This window comes from Strix uralensis, chromosome 17 (assembly GCF_047716275.1).
Source record: "Strix uralensis isolate ZFMK-TIS-50842 chromosome 17, bStrUra1, whole genome shotgun sequence".
NCBI classification, from domain to species: Eukaryota; Metazoa; Chordata; class Aves; order Strigiformes; family Strigidae; genus Strix; species Strix uralensis.
The window spans coordinates 2,218,861-2,231,493 of NC_133988.1; the positions used below are offsets into that span (position 1 = coordinate 2,218,861).

At 47.7% G+C, this 12,633-nt stretch overlaps 1 protein-coding gene across 1 annotated transcript in view; it reads left to right on the plus strand.

The window, feature by feature from the left end:
• RTN4R (reticulon 4 receptor) overlaps positions 1 to 12,047 on the plus strand; it is an 82,907-nt gene extending 70,860 nt beyond the window's left edge. The window contains exon 2 of the mRNA XM_074887101.1: positions 10,006 to 12,047. Within this exon, the coding sequence (XP_074743202.1) occupies positions 10,006 to 11,435 (1,430 nt within the window). The 3' untranslated portion in view covers positions 11,436 to 12,047. The remainder of the gene's footprint in view (positions 1 to 10,005) is intronic.
• The last annotated feature ends 586 nt before the right edge of the window (positions 12,048 to 12,633 follow it).

Below are 12,633 nucleotides of genomic sequence, written 5' to 3' on the forward strand. Positions count from 1 at the left end.
GGCTGGGGGAGAGCAGGTGTAAATGCCATCTGGAGCTTTACCTCTTCTCTCTGTGAGTCACTCGCACACAGTGCTTTCACCAGTGCCAGGTTTGGATACGCAGGAAACTCTGCTTCTTAGTAATATTGTTTTGAAGCATTCCTGAGATACTTTGGGCTCCACAGGAGATCTAAGTCATCTCAGGAACCAGAGTTTACTTCCTTTGGACACCTGTTTGTCCCCGATTTTTTACAAATATGGCACAAATAATACTGACTTCTGTATGAGCTAGTTGTGATTCACAATGCATATTTTCTCACTTCATTCTTCACAGTATGAGGATTGAATGGTGGCAATATAATAGATGATCCTGTTCATGCAATGTGCTGGATGCAGCCCATCTGGATAAGATGGAAATGAGGATTATGACCACTTATGATGCCCTCACCCACTGTCCTGGGGACTGGTCACAGCTTCTTTTGGTCTGCTTTCTTAGGCAACCTGGGATCTGCTAGGATTTACTGGGCTGGGTATGGATTTTAGTCATATGACACTTTGTAAAAGGCAGTCTGGCAGGGATAGCTAGGATAATACCATGGCCATTGGTGGCTGTGACTTGGAGAAAATGCAGATGTATGTTTCTCCCAGGTGATGAGGAAGGAGCCCACTTCCTCTTCGTCTGCCTGTCCTCAGTCGGGCCAAGCTCAGCTTTGCAGTAAGTGCATCATTGCGGCTCTGGGTAGTTGATTAGGATCACAGTAGTTATTCAGAGTGGTCATCCAAGGTGAATTCATGGCAGGTGGATTTGGAGAGTTCAACTGGTAGCTGCAGGTTTCATGGGTGTCTCTATACCCTTGTTCTGCTGGCTCTCCTGCGGCAAGCCTACAGCCTTCCTGCCCATCCTCTTCCTCTTCCCTCCTTCATGCTCATTTTTCCCAGGAATGCCACAGGTGTTCAAATGCTTGTTCCACGCCACGTGCTTTCACCTTCCCTTTGCGCACTGGGCATTTTCTGCCCAGACTTACTTGCCTTTCATCTGACTTCCACATCAGATATTTGCCTTGGACTTCTGCCTTTGTCACAGACTGTCCCCTGCATTGGATATCTGCAGAGATTTTTGCCTCTCCTCTAGCTATTGCCGTTGTATTTGGTAACTGGCACAGTATCATGTCAAACTCACCTGCTCAGAGCCAGATCCCTACAAATCCCATGTGCTCTACTGAGTCTGATGCTGAGGTTGGCTTGAGGGAAGCTGTGGTGCAGGGACTTTCGTGGTGTCACACCGGTGAAGGGGACACTAAAGAGGGCCAGGAGCAAGGCAATGCTGAAACTTTGCATTATGTCTTTAGGAGAGCTGAACATGGCCATGGTTATTCCAGCATTAAGCACCTATACATGATCACATCCTGAAAGGGGACATAATTCTGCATACAGTGGGAAAATCAGCTCGCCTATGAGGAAGAAAAAGGGAATACTGGGAGAGTTTGGATGGGCCAGCAGCATTTGGGACCTACACTATCTGCATGGGAAGCACCAGGACTGAATGGTATAAACACACATAAGAGACCTTTTCTACTGGAATTCTCCATGTTTTTACTTTAAGGTCATAAGCTTTTCCCTTTAAAAGGTTATAAGCTTTTCCCTTCCAGATGTGCGATAGATAGATGGAAACAGGACAGATGGAAAACGCACAGATTTATTACATTTTACACAAGAACAGCTGAGAATTCTGCCTCTGCTGATAGAATTGGCAGGGAATTAGTCCATCAGGTGAGGTGGCAGAGCACAGAGCTGGCAAGAGCACTCACTGAAGAATGGCCTAGGATATCCATAGGATTTTCCTATGCCTATCCATAGGAAACAGTGATAACTAGGTCAGCTTTTTAAAGCCTAAGAGAATAACCTCATATCAAAGATGTGAGCAAAGCTTATTCATCTTTTTATGTAAACCATTTTAAGGAGCATCTTTAACCTGTGTTGATAGGTAGGGATTACCAAGCCCTTATTTCTGTGAACTCCTGCTGCAGCTTGGCTGCTGGACCAGGAAGATGTCACTGCTTACAACCATTTTACATTTTAAAATTTGGGCACAACTGTGAACTATGATAATATTTCTGCTTGAAGGAAAGTGGATATTTGGGCACATGATTTGTTGCAGCGAGGGGTTTCACGGTAAAATTCATAACCACAGACTAGATGGCAGATGCAATTCAGCATTTATAAATACGAAGTAATGTACACTGGCAAACAGCCCAGACCCTTACCTAAACAAACACAATGATGGGCTCTAAATGAGCTATTGCCACTCAGCAAAGTGATCTTGGGGACTTTGTGGAGGGCTCTCTGAAAAGCTCAGCTTGATTTTGAATGATGGCAGGCAGAGTGCAGGAGCTGTAAGGGACAGAGCAGAACATCTAAACCTCTGCAAAAGTCCATGCTGCAGTTGCATCCCAAGTATCATCCTCCCAACCTTACAGTGAGGAGGACCTGGAAAAGCTGCAAAGTACAGCAAAAATGTCTGGATCAGCATTCATACAATGACCTAGGGCTTGGAGAAAACCTGAGAGAGTGGAAAGAAGGTTTCATAGTCAAGGAGATGGGGAAATTCTGCCTCAGGCAGGCCCTGGGCCACTATTTGCCTGGGGCTTGGAGAAGATGCTAGGGCAATGCTCACACCATTTAATATTGACTTTCCATCCACATCTGCTCCTGACCATGGTGTCAGACCAGCCCAAATGAGCCCTCGTCTGACACCGTGCAGCTCTTCTCACGTTCTTGTGTTATAAAAAGGGCTTTTCTCTTTCTCATTTCCTGGCCTCACCAGGCATTACTAGGCTATAATAATTGATATTAGTGTTATTGCTATACAGGGACCTAATGAATCCTGCATTTAACTCCCTTGATATTTTCCCCTATGAAGGTTTCTTGTGACCTTTTCTTTGAGACTCTTTCACACCTCCGTGGCTTGCAGCAAGCCTTTGAAATTCAGCAGGAGGAAAACCCTCTGGCTAGAGAAAAGAATTTTTTTTTTTTTTTTTGCTCCTCATCAAATTCGTATTCAAATTGTCTGAAATACAAACTGCTAACTATCACCTTTTCCTTTCTCTCCCTGATGTTGCTGAGGGAAATGCTGGCAAACCACCAAAAGTATAACCTTGCCCAAATGTTGTTAGACTAAACTGACACTGCTGCCAAAATGCTGGGAGTGCTGGAGAGCCCCTGGCAGGGACGGGGAGCACCGCTGGCCCGGAGCTGCTTTGGCACATGCCCGTGAATGGATGGAGCTGCCCTGGTTAAGGTTTGTGCTGCACTCAGCTCACGTAAAGAGTTGTGTAGCTCAGCCCTAAGCAGCGGTGAAGAATCAGCATTCAAACCCCTCTGGAGATTTGTGAGGATGGATTCTAAGAATTGCCCATGATATAAGTCGCTTTTACCTTCTTCCCTTAAAAATATCCCTGCAATATTAAGTCCAAAAATCGCATTAAGGGAGTATGATTTAGGTGGAAAAGATGAACACCTCGAAGTTAGGAAATGGCACATCTTTTGCCTCCATCCCCTGCCTGGATGCATTACGGAAATGACCTTTCATTTCTGACCACATATGATATTTTTTCTGCTGAAATCCTGTCTCAGTCAGGGTAGAGGCTGGATATACCAAAGATCAGGACTGAGGCTGTACTGCCAAAGGGAGTGAAAAACACCACAGTCCCAAAGGTTAATGGATCTGAATGCAACCCCAGAGCATGTGGAATCAGAGACTGTACCTATAGAAGTTAGGGTGGGCTTCAGGTGCCTAAACATTGCTGCCTGCTGCAACTTATATCACACTCATCTCCAGCTGCTGGAAGAGCGCAGGTCTCCTAGAGGAGCTGTGTCAAACCTGCCAGCGCTCATCTTGACATCTCAGACCCTCAAGGGTGTCTAAAACGGAAATAGCTGCCTATTTTTAGGCAGCTGGGATTTGGCATCGGAACAAGGTGTAGGTGTTTTGGTGTGAACTGGGACTGAGCTCCAGCAGCGGCCCATGGAGATAGAGCTGACCCAGTCAGCCAGACCTGGAGAGCAATTCAGCCCCTCGGCGCAGACATGGAGCTGCGGTCAGCTCGCTCGCTCCAGTGACCCCACTGACTGTTCACCTCAAGACGGGTGCATGATGCCCCAACATCCCCACGGAGCTGCAGATACACCACAGGACCTGCAGCAGCCCCAAAATTTTCTGCTGCAGCTGGCTGCCTGAGGATGCTTGCATGGCAGTGGGCACCTTTGTGCTGAGAGCCGCTCTGTTTGTACACACGCCGGGTCCTCAGTTCCCCAGAGCTGTAACACTGGTTGCTTCTCCCAGGTGGTTGTGTGGTGGCAAAGCGTCGCCCCTCTCCTTCTCACCCTAAAGCCACTCCAGCTGCACCATCATGAACCGGCCTTCCTCTCCACAGCGGAGCGAGGGAGGAGACAGCAGAAGCAAAGGAAACTCCAGCCTGAGGTGGGACTAGTCCAAACTAGTCCAAACCAATTCTCCTTCCTCATTCACATCTCAATTCACCTTCAACTTGAAATTCATAAAAGTGCTGCCCTCTTCCTTTTGGCACACACACTCTCACACACACAGACCCACCTTTGGCCACAGGACAAAGCACGAGACACTGAAGCTGCTTTGCAGAGTGTCTTTCAAAGACATGTGCTGAATTTCAAACAATATCCATTCAGAACAGGGAATTAAGCAGCTATAGTGTCTCCGTACTATAAACAAAGGCAAAATGCTGTGTGCATCAGCAAAAGGCTTTGTATTGTAAAGTACTCCCTTTATGTCCAACCAGGAGAGAATTCAAATGATTATTGACCCTCCACTGTAGGAAAGCCGCATTATAATATCTCCAAATCAATAGAGACGAGTGCAGAGCAGCAGAGAAAGGCCGTGGCTCTGCAAACTGCAGAAAATTGCATTTTGCTTTGGCCTCTTAAAAAGTTTGCAAAGCATCTATTAGAGGCCCCCAGAGCCTTTTCTTTCTAATTGCCATGTTTGACAATGCGATCGCACAGGGGACTAGCGGAAAGACAGATAATGGACCCACTTTAATTGCTTCCCAGTTCCATGAGTCATAACACTTCTGAGATGGCAAAGGGGAAGTGTGGCAGTTTGACTGAAGGAGGTTTCTGGCTTTTAAGAAAGCTCTGGAGGAACACATGCTAAACTCAGAGCCAAAGTCTTGGAGGGATTGAAGGTTCCAGGTACTGGATTTTCTTTCATCTTTTGCTTTTGACTGGAACTATCTAGTTAAGTTTTAATCATGTTCTGGAAAGGGTAGGAATGGCTTCTTGCCTAAGAGATGAGGGAATGGGTGTCACGCCAAGACCCTTTTTCTCAGGGATGGGCACTGAGATTGAGTCCTGCAGGTGGAAGAGTCCAGCAGGTTGTGGAGGGTCCAGGGTCAGCAGTGGTTCTGGGAGCATGGTCAGGTTGAGGGAAGCATGCTGTAGTTCCCCAGTGGGAGCTGGGCTTGGCACATATTTCTGGAAATGGTCACATAGTGACCTTCTCACGTCCCTCCTCCCTGTGACATTGGTGAATATCTCCTGTACTTCTGGCCTAAGGTCAGGGTGCGTTTTTCCTGGAAGAGGAAGGAGCCCACAGCCAGAGCTGAACCCAGCACTCCAGGAAAACAAACGATGGCACTTGCCTGTGCCAGTCAGGCTGTGGAGTAGCTGGGCTCTTTCTGCCCATGTCCTCTGGATTCCTGTCATCTGTCCTCAACCAGATGACATTTCTGCTCAGGGCAGCACCCACTGGGACCCCTCAGCATCATGGATACTTAGTGCCTCACAAGAGGAGCAGAAGCCCATGACACTCACACTATTCCTGGCAAGTTTTAAGCTGTGTCTGTATGATTTTTGCCTAGCCACCCTCTGAAGGTCTTCATCCTTCCCCTCTGCTTTGTGCCAAGGGAAGTGAGCTGCAGCGTGGTGTACAGGCTCTGGGCACTGCCAGGATATGTCCCAGCTTCTCTGGGGATGGACTGGTTTGTCTGGGTGCTGCCTTCACCTCAGCTGGACAAGCACGAGGCTCAGTGAGGTGATGCTCCACACCATGCCATGGTGCCTGGCTCAGCATAGAGGGACTTAGGCTTGTGCTTTGTGTTGTGACATTGGCCCCAAAACAGATGCCTGTTTCCAAATGATGGGCTCCAGCCCCAGAGGCACAGGGCAGTGATACCATTGGCCTGTCTCGATCTTACAGGACTTGGTGTAGAGTAAGGTATTACCTGAAAATATGGGGAAGGCAGGAACAAGCTCTGCTGTGCTTCAAACCATCCTAAAACTGTGTTAACGTGGCTTGATGCCAGGTCTTAGCAACCTTCCTGTCCCAGGAACCTGCCTTGTGCTCATCCCTGTCCTGAAGTGGTCACTTGGCACACGGTCAGAAAAAGCAAGGTAATATTTGCCTGGAATTGGACAGATGAAACTACCCTGTTGCAAGGTCTGGATGGCTCATGGCACTTGGTGGCCACCATGGTCTGGGACACACTGAGCACAAGGCACAGTTACTGGTTATACACCAGTGACAGAGAAGCTCCTTGGAGAAGTAGGGGAGGCCAAGGCATGGTCCCTCCGGTCTCTGCCACAGCACCAGTCTGGCTCAGGAAGAAAGGGTCACCTTGACTTCCCGAGGCTGGGTGTGGACTGCACCCACTCCTGCACTTGCTTCAGGCCCTGTGCTGGCCGGGGACCCTCTGGCGCCTGCTGGGTGCTGAGCTTTGCCATGGATCAGTCAGACATGGTTGAGCTGCACGGCGGGAAGCTAACTGGAAAAAAGCTTTGGGGGATGATTGACAGTAACTGTCTCCTGTGGAAGGAGCTAATCCGAGCAGCTCATGAACACCAGGTCCCTAATTAAAGCACACAGGCTAGCCCTGCCTGTAATTAATTTCCCTGTGCTGCTCCAGTGGCAGCCAGCTCTCAGTGCCACTGACTCACAGCTCCCGGCAGCCGCAGAGGCATAGGCAGCGGGAGAAGAAAAGTGGTGGTTCAGAGTGCAGCAGGATTTGCCCCTTCCCTCCTGCTCCTCTGTGCTGGGGAGAAGACATGGCGTTCCTCCAGCTCTGCACACACCCAGGAACTGGGACAGGACCTTGCTGCCCGGCCCTGGCAGTTCTCTCCTTAGGAAAGGGCTGGTGGTTCGTGCTCAGGGCACAAGCGGATCAAGTGATCCAGAGGGTGGAGGAGCATGGCTGTTGGGAGGGGGTGGCACAAGGCAGGGTGGTATTCATATGCATGGTTTGTTCTCTCCCGGCTGCTTCATGTTCTCTCTTCCTCTCCCCGTGTATACATATATTTATTATGCACTTGCTTCCCCTGTCTGGAGCTGGAACAGGAGTGTTGTCATTGTGATTCCTCTCCCATAGGAATGGTTCTTTGCTTTCACTCTGCTGTGAGCGTGTCACATATTTATAAAGCATGTGGGATGCACCTGGGTTGTGGTTGGATTTTCCCTGAGTAGTTTGTAGCCCCTGCGGTATTACCAAGGCAGGGAGGAGCAGCTGGGAAGAGCCGTGGAGCCTGCAGTGGTGTCTGCAGTCCAAGTGCTGTTTTGCTGGAGCGGGTGGTGTTGCATAGAGAGGTGAATCCCATTGCTCCAGTGCCACCCCGGCTCCCATTATCTGGATCAGGAAACTGAAGAAAGAGGCTCCAGAAAGTCCTGTTTCTCTGGCTACAGGTTTTCATTATCAGCTGGAGAGGAATTGCACTGGTCAGAGAGTTGCCAGCATTGTTTTAATTTCCCAGGAGGCTCCTCTTGGTGTGACATGTCTGCAGCAGGGGATTTCAGTTGTCTCGTGTTACTTTGCTCCATACAATGGGACGTGATATGTCAAAACATGACAAGCCAACCAGAATGTGTCATAATACTGTACTCAACACGCTGCCTTCCAGGGATGCTCAGCAGCTAATAATATCAGGCTCAAATTATCTCTGCATGCTGAGCTGTTATTTTTTCTCCCATGTGGACTATGATATATAGGAGTCTCCTGCCTATATTGGACTGTTGGATCATCACAGATTTATTAGCTGCACATGGTGAATTATTTTGACTAGACTGAAACTCAGGCCTGGGATCCCAGCCTCTTATTGCTGAAAAGTGACTTTCCCACCTTAGCTTCTCCAATACCTTTGTTATTGCTCCAGTAAACAGTCTGGTGAGATTTCCATGTGATTTAATTCTTTATCATTGGGGTTTGAAGTTGCTACTTCGATGCAGAGATGATGTGATTTCATTAGCAACGCGATTGCCTTTCAGGCTTTTCTGTGAGATGCAGCCGCTGTCTCCAAGATTTGGCCCCACGGGAGCCAGTGTGCTGCACCGTGCACACGTGGCTGGATGCAGCCAGGCTCTCTCCAGTCTCCCCAGTTTATCCCATTCTTCATTGTCCTTCTCTGCCTGACTTTTTGAACTCTGCTATTTTATCTTAAGGTGTACTGAGACATCAACATGCCTGAACAATATTTTCAGTTTTTCAAGGAAGAAAAAAACCTCCCACAACAGGGAAGAGGGAAAGCTGCTGTTGTCCCTGGGCTGGAGATCCGCAGCAATGGGGAGGACCATGTCTTTTTGCCAGAGGTGCTGTGATGAGCTGGGAAGGAGACACACGTGTCTCTGTTCGCACGTGGTATTTCACAAACAGAGTCTCCCGCTGCTACAGTTGCTGCCCATTCATTTTAGCTCCCCTATGGGGTTTAGAGGAAGCAATCTAATTACTTGCTGCTAATTGCTGGTGAAGCACTCTGAAACTGCCTCTCTTCCCTGCCTTCCCCACTATGAGTAGGAAACAGCAGGTCTCTCTGCAGGTCTCTCAGCTGGAGATTCACGCTAACCCTCCCTCCCAGGTCCCCTTTCAGAAGATGATGCTGGCTGCAGAGCCTCTGCCTATCCCTGCCCATCCCGGCCCTTTCCCAGCAGCCCAGCTGGGGCTGGTGAATTTGGTGAATCAAAATGCTTCCTTGTGTTTCCTGTGCAGCCCAGCTCATGGGGAAGTGGGTGGTCATCACCATGAAAAAAATTGTTCCTCTCAGGGGCTCTTCAACCCCAGTGGGCTGCCTGCACACTTGGGACAGATGAAACCTACTTCTGCTTTGCAAGCTGAGGAATCCCTGAATCAGGCATTGCACGTGATTTCCTCCAACAACAGCACTGCCCTCTGTGGAAACACATGCTGTGTCCTCCTCTTCTTCAGTGGCTGCACAGATTCAAAGGGGAAAAGGGGAGAGAGGAAGGAAAGCAAGAATATGTGGTGTAAAGGTTTGATCAAGAGAAGGAAACGATGCTCTTGGCCCTGAGATCTCTACAGGCAGGTCTGACCTGTAAGTTATTCTGGCAATCCCTCACAGTTATTTCTTACAGGAATACCAGATCAGTCAGAAGTTGTTCATGGAACGTCACAAAAGCCACAACTCCATCTTACATTTTGAGTGCAGTCTGGGGACACTTGCTTGTTTTTCTAGAGTTGTTCAATGATCCCAAAGAGCAAGGAGCTGGTGGCACTGCTGGAATGGGGTGGAGAGTTGCCTAGTACAACCCTGTGGCTGCAGGCATCAGCCTTAGCAGGGCAGATGCTTTCTCATAGCCTGAATTGTGCTAAATGAGCCTGTGGCAGAGACAAATGGTCCCCCAGAAGACATCCCCTTTGCTCAGAGGTAAGCTCTTTGGAACAGGGCTTATGTTACATGTGCATTCAGGACCCACGATGCAAATAAATAATAATGATCACTCTCTTTCACCACCAAAGTCTCCCATGTATGAAAGGCTGAGGAGGTGCTCAAACTTTGTCACTGCAAGTATATATTGATTTTAGCTATTGTCTTGAGTGGTAGAGCATTTTTAATTCTGCATTTTAATTGTTTGGCTCCCCTGGCATATGTTGTTTGTGGTTAGTGGCAACACACTTAGAAGGGTGATTTTCAGGCTCATCTATTAGTTGCAAAGAAAAGTGCTCTCCCATGACTCTGGCTAATCTGCATACTATTTTTGTTATCCTTTAGGAAGGAAACTGCTGATTTTGGTGCTTTGCTTGAACATCCAGTCAGAAGTGGAATCTTGCCCCGGGGCGTGTGTATGCTACAGTGAACCGAAGATTACAATAAGTTGTCAGCAGCAAGGACTGACAGCAATCCCCAGTGAGATACCCATCCAGAGCCAGCGCATCTTCTTGCACAACAACAAGATAACCCTTGTGAGGTCCACCAGCTTCACCTCCTGCCGCAACATGACAATTCTTTGGATCCACTCCAACAACATCAGCCTCATTGAGCCTGGAGCCTTCTATGGGCTCAACAAACTGGAGGAGTTAGATCTCAGTGACAACACGAACCTGAAATCTATCAACCCTGTCACCTTCCGGGGTCTTGTACACCTCCACACCTTACACCTGGATCGCTGTGGGCTCCTGGAGCTCTCCACAGGGCTTTTTCGAGGGTTGTTCTCCTTGCAATATCTCTACCTTCAGGATAATAAGCTACAGAACCTGCTGGATGACACCTTCATAGATCTCGCAAACCTCACCTACCTGTTTTTGCATGGTAACAAAATCAAGAGCCTGTCAGAGAACGTCTTTCGGGGGCTAATCAACCTTGACCGGCTGCTTCTGCACCAGAACAGAGTCAGCCTGGTTCACCGCCGGTCTTTTCACGACCTTGGGAAAGTGATGACCTTGTATCTGTTTAACAACAACCTGACCGTGCTCACGGGGGAAACCATGGCTCCCCTGGTGTCCCTTCAGTACCTGCGCTTGAATGGCAACCAGTGGATCTGTGACTGCCAGGCTCGGTCTCTCTGGAATTGGTTTAAGCAGTTTAAAGGATCATCTTCAGAGCTAGAGTGCCACCTTCCCCCGCGCTTGGCAGGGAGAGACCTCAAAAGGCTGCAGAGCTCTGACTTGGAAGGATGCGTCGACTCCTTCAACCAGATACGAACAAGCGTTTTTAGCACTAAGACCAGATCTGGTAAACTGCCAACTGGGGTCCCCCCTCTTGGTTCCCATGATGGCTCCTCAAAATGCTGCCAGCCAGAAACGGATAAGTCTTTTATTTATGAAGCTAAAGGCAAGGCAGGCCCTTCTTCCCACAGCAGCCGGCCATCCTCCAACAACCCTCTCAAGGATAAGGAGAACATGTCCAAAACCAAGTATGTTGAGACAGACCCTTCCAAAAATGGCAGCAACAAGCAGATAAATGATTCCCCCTTTGGGACCTTCCCCAGCATTGTAAACCCTCCATTGACCAAGTTGAAACCAGAATTTCTAGAGCCTATTGAACCTTCCACAGTCCCAACCAAAAAGAGACAGGGCTGCTCAAAAAAGAACAAATCAAAGGCCCAGTGCCGCCTCACCCAGCAAGGAAACAGCTCCACGTTACAGCTCAGCCTAAGCCTTTTGATCCCCCCCTTGGTGTGGAGCTTACTGTTATTCTGCTAAAATTAACTCTTTTCCTGGGTTGATGACACTTTAATACTAGACTTTTGCTGACCTCCATAAATGTTGCAAACAAAAGCAAAACTACCATCCACCCTGAGAAAGCTTTGTTACACAAAAGTTAACTGGATGCCTTTATAAAAAAAAAAACAAAAAACCCCAACAAAAAAGACAAACACCAAGATGTACATAATTTATTTGTCCTGAAACCTGTGAATTATACCTTTGGTCTTCGGAACTGCACTTGCCCACAAAGCAGCTTTTGCTACAGCAGATGGTAAAGAAATACGGTTTATTTACAGGAAAAAAAAAAAAAAAAGTGTAAGAAATGCTCCGAAAAGAATGTCTAAAATCTGTTTGTAACTTGACATCACACTGAACAATATTGCAGGTTCCCATTCGCAGAGGTAATGAATTTGATGCTGTTTTAATCCTATGTTTATGAATATTGCAGTTTTTCCGTATTCATTCCATCACACCATGTTTACGGGCAGCATTTGTTAAAGAATGCTACCTTTTCCTTCACAAGATTGCAGTATATATAGATATGCATTTTATTTTACTTGTGTACAAGTATACAAAAAGAATATAAAATAAAGATTTCTTTTTCCTAAATGGTTGTCATCTGCAAGGGGTCAAGTACACTAAACAGCTAAAAAGCTGAAAAATTTGAAGGATGTTGAGTAATCCATGATCTGAAGGCAGGGCGAGCATTTAACACGACAGTAATAAATAAGACATACCCGGCATGCTTATGCAATCTTTAACTGGTGCCAACAAAGAGTTTTCTTGCATGAAACATGTTCTGTTAATGCTCCTGTTTCCCTTCGAAATGTCCCACGCATTTGCCCAAAATCACTCGTATTTCAGGACGCTCAGAATAGCAGGAAATATTAACCCAGCCCCTTGGAGCTGAGGACACCAGGTTGCAGGTAGAGGAACCTTAGTAAGCAATCCCAAGAAGTGGAGCGGGACCATTTTTCTTCTTACGTGCACAAATAACTAGACTCAGCTCTGTGATTAATGAATCAGAAGGTAGTTCCAGAGTGGAGCAGCACTCAGGCTTGGGTTGATGCAATAGGGTGTATCTCCCCAAACAGGCAGCTCCTGGCCTTGCAGCTCAGGCCGGCTGTGCTGGAGAGCTGGTGGCCATTCCTGGCTGTGCCACCAGTGCTTCATGGAATCACTGTGCAAGTGACTT